Below are 17,202 nucleotides of genomic sequence, written 5' to 3' on the forward strand. Positions count from 1 at the left end.
ACACCCTGGAGTCCCAAGAGGCATGCAGCGAGGAGCTCTTCTCAAGCCAGGAGGAGGCTAGCCAGTCGCAGCAGCTGGAACTTGTTGGTGAAGAGGAAGCAGAGGAGCGTGTTCCTGGTAAGCAGATTTTATTTTTAGGATGGCAATGTTTTGTGAGAGGAGGGTGGGGGTTATGGCTGCATACATGCATGCATAGATGTGGAATAGCCCATTGATTTGGTCTATCACGTCTCTGTAATCGGCCTTGGTAGTCTCTTCAAAAGTTGCAGCCAGAACGTGGGCAATGTGCTTGCGCAAGTTTACAGGGAGAGCCACTGTGGTCCTTGTCCCGGTCAGGCTAACTCGTCCGCGCCACTGTGCCCCGAGGGGTGGGGGGACCATTGCTGCACACAGGCAAGCTGCATGGGGTCCAGGGCGGAATCCACATTGCTGTAGAAGACCCTCCCTCTCTTGCCAGGTAACACGCAGCAGTGATATATCTGGCAGTAGAAAATCCTGTTGAAAATGTAGTGATGATTGTTCAGTGCAGATCCCCAACTGCCTGCCCTCTGTTCTGCTTTCCCCACTGCTGCTCCCCAACTGCCTGCCCTCTGTTCTGCTTTCCCCACTGCTGCTCCCCAACTGCCTGCCCTCTGCTTTCCCCAATGCACAGAAACCCCAGCCCTCTGGCAGTTCCCCTTCCCAGGTGAAGTCGCGGCAGAAACACTCACCCCATTGCTAGACATGCCTATGCCTTCGCTGTTGTGGCCTCTCTGTGCTATGTTAGGTATGTGGGAATGATGCTACAAAAAGTCTACAAACTCCTTCACTGTGATAATAAACAATGTAGCCTCTGTATTAAATGTTTCTATTTATGTTTTTTTAAGTGACCTTGAATAATCCAGCACTATCACCGCCTGCCTGACGGTTACAGAACTTGAGGAAAAATTCTAGAAAATCAAAAGAAGATTTGATCAAAGCAGTTATGAATCAGTACGCCAGAGACAGTAAAAGGCTGCAGGACTGGAGAGAGAAAATGCATGAGTGGAGACAAACACAGAGCAGGAGAAAGGAATTGGCTACCAAGAAAAGCACAAAGCAGTTGATAAGCCTCCTGGCTCGCCAAACTGACTGTATGCAGTCTCTCGTAGCCATGCAGGCAGATCAGTACCGTGGTAAACCCCACCCCTCCCAAAGCTCTCTCTCTTGTTCCCCAGTATTTGCACAAAACACCTTTCTCCAGCAGCCTGGTTCTTACCACCCCTAGTTGCCCCCAACACCTGTACGATCACCTACCAGCCCTGATAACTACAACCCCTTACCCTGTGCACTCAACCCCCATCACGATGCAGCATATTAATCCTGAAGTGCAGCAGGCACTGAACAGCAATCCAAGCAGGACATATTCAAACCTCTGAATGTACAGTCCACCACCCTACCCCCCTGCCCTTTTATGTACTGTATTTTGAATAAAGGATTTCATGGCTTTTAAAACATTTTTTATTATTGCAGAAAGTGATAAATGCTGTACCCCAACCAGGCCTGATAACTGCAACCCTTACCCTATGCACTCAACCCCCATCACGATGCAGCATATTAATCCTGAAGTGCAGCAGGCATTGAACAGCAATCCAAGCAGGACATATTCATACCTCTGAATGTACAGTCCACCACCCTACCCCCCTGCCCTTTTATGTACTGTATTTTGAATAAATGATTTCTTGGCTTATAAAACATTTTTTATTATTGAAGAAAGTGAGAAATACTGTACCCCAAGGGAAAAACAGACACAGCAAAGGCACCAAACATTACTGTTGGCTTTCAGCCTCAAATTGCTCCCTTAAGGCATCCCTAATCCTTGAAGCCCTTTGCTGGGCCTCTCTAGTAGCCCTGCTCTCTGGCTGTGCAAATTCAACCTCTAGGCATCCAACCTCAGAGGCCCATTCCTCACTGAATCTTTCACCCTTCCCTTCACAAATATTATGGAGGGTACAGCACGCGGATATAACAGCGGAGATGCTGCTTTCCCCCAAATCTAGCTTCCCGTAGAGACACCTCCAGCGCGCCTTTAAACGGCCAAAAGCACACTCCACAGTCATTCTGCACCGGCTCAGCCTGTAGTTGAACTGGTCCTTGCTCCTGTCAAGCTTCCCTGTATACGGTTTCATGAGCCATGGCATTAAGGGGTAAGCGGGGTCTCCAAGGATCACAGTGGGCATTTCGATCTTGCGGTCTGGGAAAAAAGTCCCAGCCATCAGCTTCCTGAACAGGGCACTGTTCCGAAAGATGCGTGCATCATGCACCTTTCCAGGCCATCCTGAGTAAATGTCAGTGAAACGCCCACGGTGATCCACAAGCGCTTGGAGAACCACAGAGAAATACCCCTTGCGATTAATGTACTCTGATGCCAGGTGGGGTGGTGCCAGAATAGGAATATGGGTCCCATCTATTGCTCCTCCATAGTTAGGGAAACCCATTTGTGCAAAGCCATCCACAATGTCCTGCACGTTCCCCAGAGTCACAGTTCTTCTTAGCAGGGTGCGATTAATGGCCGTGCAAACTTGCATCAACACTATTCCAACGGTCGACTTTCTCACTCCAAACTGGTTCGCCACCGATCGGTAGCTGTCTGGAGTTGCCAGCTTCCAGATTGCAATAGCCACCCGCTTCTCCACTGGCAGGGCAGCTCTCAATCTCGTGTCCCTGCGCCGCAGGGTAGGGGCGAGCTCAGCACAGAGTCCCATGAAAGTGGCTTTTCTCATCCGAAAGTTCTGCAGCCACTGCTCGTCATCCCAGGCGTGCAGGACGATGTGATCCCACCACTCAGTGCTTGTTTCCCGAGCCCAAAGGCAGCGTTCCACGGTGCTGAGCACGTCCGTTACTGCCACAAGCAATTTAGTGTCTTGCGCGTCAGGCGAATCAATATCATCGTCTGACTCCTCACTGTCACTTTGGAGCTGAAGGAATAGCTCCACTGCCATGTGTGATGTGCTGGCAACATTCATCAGCAAGGTCCTCAGCAGCTCGGGCTCCATTTGTAACAGAAATCGCGCTGCAGCCCAATGCCGCCAAACTGCTTGGAATGTGTAGCAAAGCACCATGGGGTGTTGGAACAGGAGGCCGAAAGACCTGCACCCTTCCGTCCCCTTCCCACAAGCCACAGCGCCAAAATGGGACAAGGTGCTCTGTGGGATAGTGCCCACAATGCACCACTCCCAACAGCGCTGCAAATGCTGCAAATGTGGCCACACTGCAGCGCTGGCCCTACACAGTTGTACGAACACAGCTGTAACTCCCAGCGCTGCAAAAATGTAAGTGTAGCCATACCCATAGTGCTTTTGTAGCGAATTTCTTCAACAGTGCTCAAATGCTTCTGCTTTACTTCTTCGTCATATTGTTTTTGATTATCATTGCAAAGGCAGTCTTCCCTCGTATACATTAGTCAATCATATTGGATCTGACCACAAGATATAAACTTATATTTCCACCTAGCTGTACTGTAGTACTGCCTATTAATGACCTATTACTATTTCCCCAACACGTTAACAATACTAAGTTACTTACATATACCAAGGACAGAAATCTGATTGTTCTTTAAGGTTTGCTCCAGTCAGTCCCGAGCAGGGCATAAAATGAATATCCTTTTTCGGATTGAAGCCAACTTTCTTCAAAAATGGCACCAACTTCTCTTTACATTCTTCATATCTATTAAAAATTGACATGCAGCTCAATCACACTAAACTAAGAAATTCCAGTAAAGTTATATTTTTCTATTTGAAATTTAATATTACAATAAAAATTAAAAAGAAAACTTGCTGATTAGACCAACATTCCGGATTTGATCAAGTTTACTAGAAGTGACTTGCCAATCAATTTGCTACACGCAGCTACTTTAGCAATGTGTGCTTAATGCTTCCCCAAACAAGCTGAGGGATAAGAAAGGAAGTTTAACATAAATTTGCGGAATGCCCTCTTAGCTTAGTTACTGTAGTTATTCAAATTATTGCTGAAGTAGATGAAAGTCTGGAAAACTGAATTTAGCTAAATTAACTAGAGAGAGGAGTGTGTGTGAGAGAGACTTGCTCTAAATGCCTTGAAAAGTTTTCCTGACTCTCAATTGATATTAGAGCTTGTGGCTTCGTTAGACATACATGCACAACAAACTGTTAAAATACATAATTATCTACTTTGCCAGTAGATGCTCTGTAGATTATGCCTGTATTCTTAGGCCCATCATCCTTTCAGTCAATGATCAAATGAGGCTTTGGCAAAAAACAGCACTAACTGGACACTACTGTAGCTTGTAGTTCAGCTATGGTTAGTTACATGAAAATATTAAAATATTTTTTACTTTGTAGAAACACTCACCTTTCATTACTCCAGTTTACAGTTGGATCATCCATTTTATTAATAAGAACTATTAAATGTTTTACACCTGCTGTTTTTGCTAACATGGCATGTTCTCTTGTTTGTCCCCCTTTTTCAAATCCAGTTTCAAACTCTCCTTTTCTTGCAGAAATAACCTAAATTTAAAAAAAGTGTTAAGTATTTAAAAAACAACAACTGAAGAATTAGAATTATTCTTAGTTATTCTGCAATTAAATCAAAGGACAATGCATGATTTACAGCCTTACATTCAATAGTGCAATAAACCCTGAACACACAAATAACATATCACAATCTAACTCTGAAAACCATTTAACAGTGCTGACATTAGAAGCTGGGTTACAGTGTACCTATCAGAACTGAATTACATACAAATATTACAAGATTGCTACATTAAGATTTGAAAATTTCAGAGACCACAACTGACGAGATAGTCTTATATATGTAATTCTGATCTAGATATTTGTAGCAATACCATTATGTGTAGATGTCCAATTTGTTTTTCTTACCAACACAGCCAGATCAGCTTGAGACGCCCCGCCAATCATATTTGGAACAAAGCTCTTATGCCCAGGGGCATCTAGGATTGTGAAGTGTTTCTTCTCTGTTTCAAAATAGGCACGGCCCACTTCTACTGTTTTACCTTTGTCTCGTTCTTCTTGATTTGTGTCTAAGGCCCAAGATAGGTACCTGCAAAAATACATTATTCTAGTTCTGTATTAATATTTACTACACTAATATTTTGGTTTTCGTAAAGACTGTTTTTCATATACAATGTTTTAAACTGCCTCAACAACACTGACAACTTTATAAGCATTTCTAAGATTGTGGCAGATAGGTGTAAGATTTTATACAGGCAGGTGGACACCCCTGTAGTGCTAAATCATTACTACAACAACATATAGTACTAAGCTAATTCTACCTCTGGCGATGGCTAAGACGATACTGTTATTCCAAACCCTTACTTGCATGACTTAATTTCCCAAAGTTACCTTTTAAGCACATACATACACTTCATGCTTCTCCTCAGCTTAGAGATAAACTGCTATCTGAAGAAACTCCAATAGATTAATGGTCAACTTGATAATGGAAAAAAAGTTTCAAGGCTTTCTGTCTTTTATGCACAGGTAACAAAACTGGTTTAGAGCTGGCACATACCATCCTTCCTAGAGAATGTGTGCTTTGTTAAGTTTAAAAAAAGTTAGTTAAGAAATAAATATGACCTTATGGCATCAAAACAATTACAGGAAGTTTGATGTTTCTAGTGCCTAGGTTTTCAATTTTTGCCCACTCGAGTGCTCACTGCTCTTAGGCACAATTTCAAATAGATGTGCAATTTTGTACACTCTTTCATATACATGCTCTTCTAGGCATTCAAATATGATTGTCAGTGCAGAATCAGATAAATTTACCTTTGCTTCAACTTTCTTTCACACTCACCACCTACTCTACTTCCAGGTCTCCAAAACTGTTGTCACAATATCAAAACAGATTTCACATGACTAGAAGTTCAGTTATTCTTTCCATGCCTCAATTAATATCTTAATCCTTTAATGCTAACACCAGGGTGGTATACAATATTCCACGTGACGAACAGGGACAGAGTTAAAATTGCTATGACAACTGTAATTCTCTATTTTCTTATAATTTCCATCATAAATTTCACTTTATTTATTGGTAAAGGATGGAAGAATGTGTCGATCCAAACTTGGTCATGCAATTATAAAGTCCTTGTTTCAATAGGGAATCTGATAGTTTCAAATAAAGGTCTATTTAACAAAGGTAAACGATGAAAACATGTTGTGTCAAAGATTCAAGCTGGAGAGACAGTTGTTTCTTCAATAATAATGTTTTAATAGTCCCTATTTACTACCTGTATCATATGTGGGTGAAACCTTGTCTTGGATATAAGGCAGATCTGATGCCTTCTAGGAAGAACATAAACTAACCCCCTACCCAAAAAAAAGGGGGGGAGGGCGCGGTTTGAGAGACCTAACCCTGAGATGATCTGTTCACCCCAAGTAATTGGTGTGCAGACATGTATTCTACTCCAGCTTTGGTGCACCAGGCATGCCCAATTTGAGTAGAACACAAATATCTGCACCCACATCTTGAAAAACAGCAATTACAATACAAGTAAATGTTTTGCTTCTTCAAATGGTGGCACGTGTATATTCCACTCAGGTGACTCACAAGCAGTTTCACTAGGCAGTGAACAATGACTGCAGAACTTCTGTCCCAAAGTTTGCATCTGACCTAGATGATGTGGTAACAGCATAATGTTTGGTAAAAGTATGCACTCAAGACCATTGAGCATCCCTACAAATGTCCAATATTGAAGCATGACTGTGAAATGAGATTGATGTCACCCAGGCTCTCAAAGAATGAGCCTGTAATGTCTGTGGGGCGAAGCCTGAACTACTGCAAAAGCCATGGTCTGGAAATTATCTGCATGGAGATCAGCTGACTTTTCATCCAATCCGCATAGGAGACAAAAAATATCTGAGGTGGTGAATTAAATGGTTTAGTGCTTTCCAGACAGATGTGCAGTGGTGCTTGGCATTTTAACGTATAGAAATACTGCTCATCTGCATTTGAGTGTGGCTTAAAAAAGTAAATAGTCAAATAAATAACCTGATTAAGGTGAAACTATGAAATCACCTTAGACAAAATTTTAAATGTGGTTTTAAGGACACTGTCTTTGAAAAACTGACTACAGAGATGTTTGTAATTTGCTGATTTCTTGCAGATGTTATAGCCACAAGAGTGTCTCCCAAAAGATAGCCTACGAGTAGGTTGTCATCAGCTCAAATGGAGGAACCATGAGGGTGGCCAGCACAGTATTAGAGTCCCACAAAGGGTTCATTTCCTTCACAGGAGGAAACAGGGAGACTATACCTTTCAGAAATCTCACTGCCATGAAGTTTAAGAAAACCAATTTTCCTTGGAACAGAGGATGGCACTCCAATATACTGCCAAGTGAACCCTCAATGAGCTAAGAGCCAGACCTAAAGGACTTTAAATGTAAAGGATAGTCTAAAATGTCCTGAACATGAGCCAACGTGGGCTGAATTCCCTTAGATATCAACCAAACCGAAAAATGCATCCACTTAGCCAAAGAAGTAGATCTAATAGATGGTTTTCTACTATTATGCAGGATCCTCTGAATTTCCTCTGAGAATTACCCTTTTTTCTACTCTAGCCATGTACCAGCCATCTCTTGAGGTGTAGATTACTCAGTGCCGAATGAACAACCTGGCCATGGTATTGAAGTAGGTCAGAAGGAGAGGAAGAGATTTGGGTGGTCGAACAGAAACTGAGGAAGTCAGAGAATCAACATAGTGTGCTGGCTTGGCCAAGAAAGTATCAATTGGTCCAACTTCAGTTTGAGAATAACATGAAAGGGGTATGGAGAAAGGCATCCATCAGGTGCATTCCTCAGTACCAAAGGAAGGCATTGGTTAGAGATCTTGAACCAAGCCCCCTTGGGAACCAAACTGACGGCTCTTCTTGTTGTCCTTTGTTGCACCTAGGATGATCAATGGGTTGCCTCATTCCCTGAAAATAGCCTCACCATGCTGCTCTTTGGAGAAAGTCCTGCTAAGATGGTCAGCCAACTGGTTTTGAGAGCCCGGTAAGCGTGCTACTGTGGGTACGATGTCTTCCTTGACGCAAAAATGCCAAAAATGTATTGCTTCCTGACAAAGTTGGTTGGAGTAGGCTCCTCCCTCTTTGTTCACATAACACACTGCAATGGTATTGGTGGTGAGTATGTGACTCATTGATTTCCTCATCTGATCCCTGAAGGCACTGTAAATGACTTGAAACTCCACCACTTTGATATGACATGATGCTTTCTGCCCTGACTGCAAATTCTGAACATTTAACATTCCTAGATGTGTGTCCACAGTATGTGGGGGAGCATCAGTGACTACAGTTCTAGTTGGCAGAGGATGGACAAAATGAATAATACCCTGGTACACATTGTTTTGTTTTTCCCACCACTGTAGAGTGTCCAGTATCTCTGGAGGCCCTCAGACAAGCTTTTCCTATGACAGGCAGCTCACGACAGACCAACTTGAACCAAGACTGAAGACAACTTCAAATGTTGAACCACGTAACTAACTTCAGGTATACACGGACCGTGGTCAGATGAGATTGGAGATCCAGACAATGAACTGAACTATTTGCAATCACACATATGGGAGAAAAGCCCTCAGATTCATAGTCTAGTAGGCCCCACAGAACTTGATTTCTGAGTTGGAGTCAAAGTCAGCTCCAATCAATCGAAGAGGTCCATTGAGAACTGAGGACTTGTTCCTCAGAAATGCCTTTCACTAGCCAATCATCTAGGTACAGGAAGACATGAATTCCCCTTCTTCTGAGATAGACTGCTGTTACCATTGTCATGCATTTGGTAAAGATGCACAGTGGTGACAATGTGCCAAAGGTGAGAACTGTGTACTGATAAAGTCGACTGGCACCAAGAAATCTCATAAATTTCCTGTGTCCTGGGAAAATTGCTACATGGAAATAGGTGTCCTGAAGACCGAGAACAAACCCATCATTGTGATTCAATATGGGGAAAAAAGTAGCCAGGATAACCACACAGAATCTCATAAACATGAATTGTTGAGATCGCAGAGACTGAGGATAGGTCTCATCCCTCCCTTGGACTTGGGGATCAGGAAGTACTGAGAGTAGAATCCCTTTTTCTAATGAAAAGGAGGAACCTCCTCTATAACTTCCAGAGCACAGAGTCTGAACCTGCTGAAGAAGCAGTTAACACATGAGAGGGGTCCCTCAAAAGGAATGGGGCTAAGGCCTGATATATAGTAAAGCTGAAGACATATCTCTCAACTTTCAAGCCTGTTAATGTGTCACCGAAATGTGTGACCACTGACAAAATCTGTGTTTCACATTTCAGTTGCACATCATGCTATATTTTAAGTTTGAAACTTGTTTTTAAAAAGATGTTCCCTCACTGTATGACTCAAAGCATTTCTGAAACAGGATATGGATGGGGAGAAGGTCTCTGCTCAGAATACTCAGGATTTTGTGGAGGGACGCTAGGTGGTTTTGTCATAGGATTTTAATGGAAAAGGCGGTCCCCACACAGGCTTACCTCAATACAATTAATTCATGCCATCTTCTATCCCTCTACCTTGTCCAAATACAATTAATTCAGGTACAAATCTACCTCTCTGCATTGCTTCATAGCTATTGCCTCTAATGAGGTCCTCTTTTACTGCATGCCGTCTCCATCCCCTCCAAGAAGCAGGAGATGCTTCTGAGAGGGTACACAGCTGTCCAGGAACTGTTGGCTGAGGAAGGAGGCAGCAGGGTGGCTCTTCACAGCCTTGGAGGCTAACAGTTCAGGGCCCTATTTCATTCACTCATCTCATTAGGTGAAAAGTTTTGTGATCCAGCCTGCTACCTCCCTCCCTATCCCCCAGAACTGTAAGCCTCTTTCTCCGACACTTCTTTCATACAGTACTTATAGGGGAAGGGCAGGAAGACATAAGGGTCCTCTGGCTGTCCGAGGATGGTTTTCTTCCTCCATCATCCCTACCAGTCAGTTGCTATTGTGCAGCACCACAAATTAAGGCAATATTCTGTACGATATGGAAGCAAAATCTGCTCCAGCATGGAATACACTGCATAATGTGGCACACATTAAAGACCTGGCTGGAAAAAATCAAAAGGAACCAAATACTAAAAGGAAAACTTCAAAACAGTCTCCTCTCAGGAGCTAAAAAAGGATGCCATGGTATATTCTTAGAAAAGATTCATACCAGGTTTCTCTGTTTTTCTCTTTAGCTTCTCTTTCATATTTCTCAAGTGTTCTTTTGTCAACCATTCCTGTCAAGTACCTGGGGCGTGGGGAAGAAAAAAAAGAAGACATTTTACATTAACTACATGGCAGCTAAGTTTCTATTCTAATGGAGTATATCAGCAGCCCTCAAACTGTGGGTCGGGACCCCAAAGTAGGTCATAACCTCCTTTTAATGGGGTTGCCAGAGCTAGCATTAGACTTGCTGGGATCTGGGTCCGAAGCCAAAGCCCTAGCTCCGCTGCCTGGAGATGAAGCTGAAGACTGAGGGCTTCAGCCCTTGGTGGTGGGGCACAGGTTACAGGTCCTCCCGCCGGGGGCTGAAGCCCTTGTCCCGCCAACCTGGGGTGTTGGGGCTCGGGTGGGCTCACACTTTGGACTCCCCCTCCTGGAGTCATGTAGTAATTTTTGTTGTCAGAAGAGAGTTGTGGTGCAATGAAGTTTGAGAACCCCTGGAATACATGATCTGATTACTCTGTAGATCTGAGGTACTGTCAGAAAAGGGTAACAATGGAATATCTGCTCTCAGAAGAGCAATTTCATAATTCAAAAAGTAAGGCATGGCTATCTGTTAAGAAAGTACAGAGCAAACAAGGCATAAGCCTACCTACTATATGAGCTCTACTGTATACAAATGACATACTTAAAAACAAAAAAATAGACGGTTATATATTGCATTTTAAAATGCTTCAATTTAATAAATTTTAAAAGGGTACAAAATCTAATATATTCGTTTCACAGACATGACCTCCCAAGGAACTGTCTTCATTCAGAATGTGTTTTAATCAAGCAAGTACTACTTTTCTGGATTATTTTAAAACAAGTGTTTAAAGGAAAATATATGCATACATAGAGACATCCATAGTTAGAACAGAACAGTTACAGAAGACTGGATTAGTCAAAACTTCCAATTTATTTGTTAATCTTAAAACAAATAAATATTAGAGAACAATAAAACCATGTAGAAGACACACAAAATATAAACGGAGAAAAGGAAAAGAAAAGAGGTATCAGCAACTGAAAGCATTACATTCTAAACCAAACCAGATCATAAGTGACTGAGTCACTGCCCACAGAACTACAAAATGGTAATACAAATCAGAAACCTTGGCATATAAGTTTATATAAAAGAAAAATGCTAACAGTTGGGTGAAGTCTGAAGATGAATACTTTTGACCAGTGCCTTCTTAAATTGGCAAGGAAAGGAAAATTGCCATTTTTCCACAGATCTTTTGCATATTAAAAGCCTAGAGATATATATTAGATACTCTTTGTATAATACTAACATATCAGGTATGTTCCTTTTCCTTAAAGCGTCAATCTGATCTTGTAATGGCAAGAGTGGGTCTGTTTAATTTAAAAAGGAAACTAGGAAGTGGGGAAATTATAGCAGCATTCAGAATAATTAATGGCTGAGAGAAGGTACAACAGACATTTACTTTTTCTAATAAAAAAGGGATATTCAACGAAATTTAAAAAGGCATAAAAAAAAAGAACTGCAGAACTAACTTATGAAACTAACAAAGTATCTTCACAGAATTTTTAAAAATTAACACCTAGGTGGATAATGAGTGCTTCCAGTGACAGATATTAAAATATACTCATATGGCTTAAGAGAGTGACATCATGCAGCACAGTAAAAGCCAACTTCTAAAAGGCTGGCCTTATGAAGAAACTTCTTCTATGGGAAAGTTATTCCAGATTTGTTTGGTACATGTTTAATGTATATAAAGAAAGTTGACAATTTATAATCTGGTATGATTTAAAATCAATATCTGGATTTCAATATATGAATGATAATGCTAATGTCAGAGGCTGAGCATATTCAAATAAAAAATTTTAAAAATCTCACATGGGACAAAATTTAACAAGAGCTGAATCAATCTGAGTATCAGTTCTAAAGAACAACTCTCAGAAAAAATGAAATCTAATATTCTAAAGAAACTTATTTGTTATTTAGTAAAATATGCCTTTGTATAGTTATACTTTCGTTAAGCAAATGACACTCCTGAGCAATAAGATTAACACTGAAGCTAACAAATCAAAAGACAATGACTTACTAAATTAATAGACCTGGAGTGGTATTTCATTAAAAAAAACAAACAGTCTATGCTTACTAAACCCATCTATTATATTACTTACTTCCCATGTGTTATAAATCACAATATTAAAAGAGTCTAACAATTCAAAGAAAATCTTATTTTTTAAAAATTACGTACATTATTTGTCCTCCAATGGTTGATTTACCAGCATCTAACAAACATACAAAAGAAAGATACTTTACAAAGTCATTTAGTTTTAAGTATTAAAAAAAAAAAAAGAGAGAGTAAGTTAGGTCTTTTAAACCCATTTCATGACAATATAGCATTGTTTTGCAGGACATTTTTAGTAGTTTGTCCTGTTTAGTTTTAAAATGTCCCAATGGAGCTTCTACCACTTCTCTTGGCAGATTATACCCCAATTTAAGATTTCATTGTTAGTAAAATATATTCAGTCTGTATTTTCCCCTATCACTCTTAATAATTATTTTCCATCCTTCACTTTTTTTGATTATCTAAAAACACTTAAAGTGGGACAGTGGCATATAAGTGTTTCTCAATTTCTAGTCAACTCCTCCATTTTTGTTCCTTCTCTCCGAATTCTCCAATTTGTTAACGACATTTTGGTTGTGTAGCACCAATATTTCAGGTATGGCTTTACCAGAAACGGATTAAAAGAAAACATTTTCTGACAAAGGATTGTTTGGTTTTTTGCAGGAGAGGTTTTTGGATAGCCTTCACCTAACCTACAGCACAGCACCAGCTATGTAGTGAGCGAGAGGCCAGCCCTGATCATTCTAAAGAATGTCATAAAATTGAACAGCAACAGCATTTTTGTAAAAGAAATAAAATGGTATTTCACAGATATTAACTTTTATATTAAGAAGTATCAGAATATGATACTAGAAGAGCTATCAATGATCGTTCATCTATGATGGGGTTATTCATGCAACCTAATTATTCTAGACAAATAAAGCCTCTCTGCCCCAAGGATTCAAATCTTCAGCCAAAATTGTACATAACAACCTAGTTTATTAGATTCCAAAGTAATACTACTAATATTTGTCAATCTAAAAATTATTCTGCCAATTCTAGTAACCTGTTAACCTAGAAAGAGAGAGTGAAAGTCACAATTTGGATTCATTAAAAGGACAGAGTCATACAAGAACTTACTATTCACGTTATCAAATATCTCTATCCCTTGCTCTACAGTTGTTTATCTGTAACTTACCTACATGCCCAATGAATACTACATTCACATGTTCTTTTTTAGGAGCACCTGGTGGTGCTACTACAGATTTAGGTTTTGGTATTTCCTCCTCTTCCTCCATCATTTCCTGGGCACTCTCCTCAGTATGCCCTGCATCTCCTGATGGGCCACCTCCTAGCTCTGCTTCACATGTTTCTTCTTTGTGATCCCATGATTCTTCAGGGGACATTTCTGTCTCTCCATTTTCTACTAGAGTGAAACGAAGTACATTCATATAAATTAAAAATGTAACTCAGAAAAGCTAGTCAATATTTTTACTCCAGCAATAACGAACTGATTTTTTATTTTTATTTTTAAATCAAGATGCAACTTTTCTGCTTTTCAGATATTCAGTTTGTGGATGTCCTGGTATGCAAAGCAGGTACTCTGTGCTTTGTTTGAAAAGGATATTACCGCTAGCTTTCAAGCAAGCTTGGCTGCTGACATCAGAAAATTATGACTCTCAGGGTATGTCTACACTACGGGATTATTCCGATTTTACAGAAACCGTTTTTTAAAAAACAGATTGTATAAAGTCGAGTGCACGTGGTCACACTAAGCACATTAATTCGGTGGTATGCGTCCATGTATCGAGGCTAGCGTCGATTTCCAGAGCGTTGCATTGTGGGTAGCTATCCCATAGCTATCCCATAATTCCCGCAGTCTCCCCCGCCCATTGGAATTCTGGGTTGAGATCACAATGCATGATGGAGCAAAAACAGTGTCGCAGGTGATTCTGGGTAAATATCGTCACTCAATCCTTCCTCCGTGAAAGCAACGGCAGACAATCATTTCGTGCCCTTTTTCTCTGGATTGTCCCGGCAGAAGCCATAGCATGGTAACCATGGAGCCCGTTTTGCCTTTTTTCACTGTCATCGTATGTGTATTGGATGTTGCTGACAGACGCGGTACTGCAGTGCTACACAGCAGCATTCGTTTGCCTTTGCAAGGTAGCAGAGACAGATTGCACCGTCTGCTGTCTTGGAAATTGGTGATGATGGTTACCAGTCATATTGTACTGTCTGCTGTTGTCATGGGCGCTCCTGGCTGGCCTCGCTGAGGTCAGCCGGGGGCGCACGGACAAAAATGGGAATGACTTCCCAGGTCATTTCCTTCTTTATGTTTTAATCTACAAATAGAGTCAGTCCTGCCTAGAATATGGGGCAAGTCTACTAGAGAACCAGAGAGCACAGCCGCTCCGGGTCAGAGCCCCAGATATCCCGCAGAAATGATGAGCTGCATACCATTCTAGGGGGTGCCCCTGCAACAATCCCACTCGTTGCTTCCCTCCTCCCCCAACCCTCCTGCGCTACCATGGCAGTGTCCCCCATTTGTGTGATGAAGTAATAAAGAATGCAGGAATAAGAAACACTGACTTTTTAGTGAGATAAAATGAGGAGGAGGCAGCCTCCAGCTGCTATGATAGTCCAGACAGGACATCTCCATTACTCATTAAAGGGTTGGAGGAGGGGGGGGGGAAAGAGGAGCACACCCTCCCACTGCTATGATAGTCCAGAATCTCCATTAGACATGAAGGGGGGGAGGAGCTCAGTCTCCAGCTACTATGATGAGGACAGTTACAGCCCTATTGCACCATCTGCCAGGACTGAAACTCCAGGACAAAAAGCTTAAAGAAGGGAATGACTGGGAGTCATTCCCATTTTTGCCCAGGCACCCCCGGCCGACCTCACCGAGGCCAGCCAGGAGCACTCACAGGATGATGACGAGGATGGCTATCATTTTGTACCGTACCGTCTGCCACAAGGGAGGGGAGGGGAGAGGATGCTGCTGTTTAGCGCTGCAGCACCCCGTCTACCAGCAGCATCCAATAGACATACGGTGACATTGAAAGGAGGCGAGAAACAATTTTTTTCCCTTTTCTTTGAGGGGTGGGGGACAGGGGGTAAATTGACGACATATTCCCTGAACCACTGACCTCAGCCAAGAATGCAAATGCTTTTCGGAGACTGCAGGGACTGTGGGATAGCTGGAGTCCTCAGTCCCCCCCCTCCCTCCCTCCGCGTCCATTTGACTCTTTGGCTTTCTGTTACGGTTGTCACACAGCACTGTGTTGAGTCCCTGCTGTGGCCTCTGTCTATCATAGCCTGAAGATTTTCTGAAATGCTTTGGCATTTCGTCTACTGGAATGGAGCTCCAACAGAACAGATTTGTCTCCCCATACAGCGATCAGATCCAGTATCTCTAGTACGGTCCATGCTGAAGCTCTTTTTGGATTTGGGACTGCATGGCCACCCATGCTGATCAGCGCTCCACGCTGGGCAAGCAAGAAATGAAATTCAAAAGTTTGCGGGGCTTTTCCTGTCTACCTGGACAGTGCATCAGAGTTCAGATTGCTTTCCAGAGCGGTCACAATGGTGCACTGTGGGATACCGCCTAGAGGCCAATACCGTCGAACCGCAGCCACACTAACCCTAATCCGACATGGCAATACCGATTTCAGCGCTACTCCCCTCGTTGGGGAGGAGTACAGAAATTGGTTTTAAGAGCCCTTTATATCGATATGAAGGGCTTCGTTGTATGGACGGGTGCAGGGTTAAAATCGGTTTAATGCTGCTAAATTCGGTATAAACACGTAGTGTAGACCATGCCCCAGGGATTTAAGACACTTCTATTTTAACAAAGCAGCATTTTTATGGGGAAAAAGAAAACCCAAACACAGACTTAGAATAGCATAATGGTCAACTACAGACTAATATTTGTACTGAAAACTGCACTGAAGATTACCACAATTTTAGCAGGAAAAGGGAAAGTTGCATACAAAATCAGGAAAAATATCGCATCTTTACATTCAACATGTTATGACTTGTTTCGCTTATTCAATAGGTAGCATGCCATGGCATGAAATATTGAGACTATTTTATTTGAAAAACAAATGCATTGAAGAAAGGAAGTGTAGAATATACAGAATATTCTTCTTCAGTGTTCAAATAATCCCATTACATCTGCCATCACAAAATTTACTGTAGTGGTACTTTAGTATTCCATTAAGTCTCTTTTCTGATTCAGGCACACAGCAGTGATACTGAGAGTTTTGTACCAATTAAACTGCAAACGCCCAATTAAGGCAGCCTTCATTTTAGCTAACAATAAATCAACCCAAGTGATATTAGAAACTGTTAATGGCCATGTCTTACCAACAGGTTCTGAGACTTCCATATTAACAGCAACATTTGAACCTAAACAAAAAATTGAGGCATTATGTACATTTGCTTAATGTGAAGCCAGCAATATCAAATAAACAACTTTGGAATACCACCATGAACACTTTATTAAAGAGGTTTTCTGCAATTTCTAAAAATATCTATTTTTGTTAATCCCATTTATTGGCACTACAAAAGATTTTCAAACATGAAAACCCAGTACCTTCACAAGATGCTGTTTGCGCCTCTTGAGAAGACTCTGCAGATGCTCCTTAAACAAAAAAATGTTACTTTTAAAACAAGAATCAGAGGTTATTAATTTCAAGATAATCCCATAAGGACCAGAGTTCTATCAAATTTATCATAGCAACAAATAAAACCATATCTAATAAAAATACTCCCTCCTCCCTACAAGAGGACACTAAATACAACCTTCTAGTATGAAAGAATTCTACTAAAGCTGGTATATTGTATTTTAACAACTGTTACTTATGATAGTTGGAGGGGGAAGTCCTCCTGTCCCCCCTGTATTTAAGAGACTCCAAAGCAAATTTA

The 17,202-nt window shown here is 41.4% G+C and overlaps 1 protein-coding gene across 3 annotated transcripts in view; it reads right to left on the bottom strand.

The window, feature by feature from the left end:
* The window catches only part of GSPT1 (G1 to S phase transition 1), a 46,158-nt gene that overhangs the window by 14,600 nt on the left and 14,356 nt on the right, over positions 1 to 17,202 (bottom strand). Inside the window, exons 2-9 of one of the 3 annotated variants that reach the window (XM_050967747.1) lie at positions 16,871 to 16,918; positions 16,642 to 16,683; positions 13,469 to 13,693; positions 12,418 to 12,451; positions 10,161 to 10,238; positions 4,875 to 5,055; positions 4,348 to 4,502; positions 3,544 to 3,684 (exon numbers count right to left, since the gene is read on the bottom strand). In XM_050967747.1, the coding sequence (XP_050823704.1) occupies positions 3,544 to 3,684; positions 4,348 to 4,502; positions 4,875 to 5,055; positions 10,161 to 10,238; positions 12,418 to 12,451; positions 13,469 to 13,693; positions 16,642 to 16,683; positions 16,871 to 16,918 (904 nt within the window). Of the gene's footprint in view, positions 1 to 3,543; positions 3,685 to 4,347; positions 4,503 to 4,874; positions 5,056 to 10,160; positions 10,239 to 12,417; positions 12,452 to 13,468; positions 13,697 to 16,641; positions 16,684 to 16,870; positions 16,919 to 17,202 lie in introns of all 3 variants that reach the window. The other 2 variants (XM_050967746.1, XM_050967748.1) reach the window with 2 other exon arrangements.

This window comes from Gopherus flavomarginatus, chromosome 9 (genome assembly GCF_025201925.1).
Source record: "Gopherus flavomarginatus isolate rGopFla2 chromosome 9, rGopFla2.mat.asm, whole genome shotgun sequence".
Lineage (NCBI taxonomy): Eukaryota > Metazoa > Chordata > Testudines > Testudinidae > Gopherus > Gopherus flavomarginatus.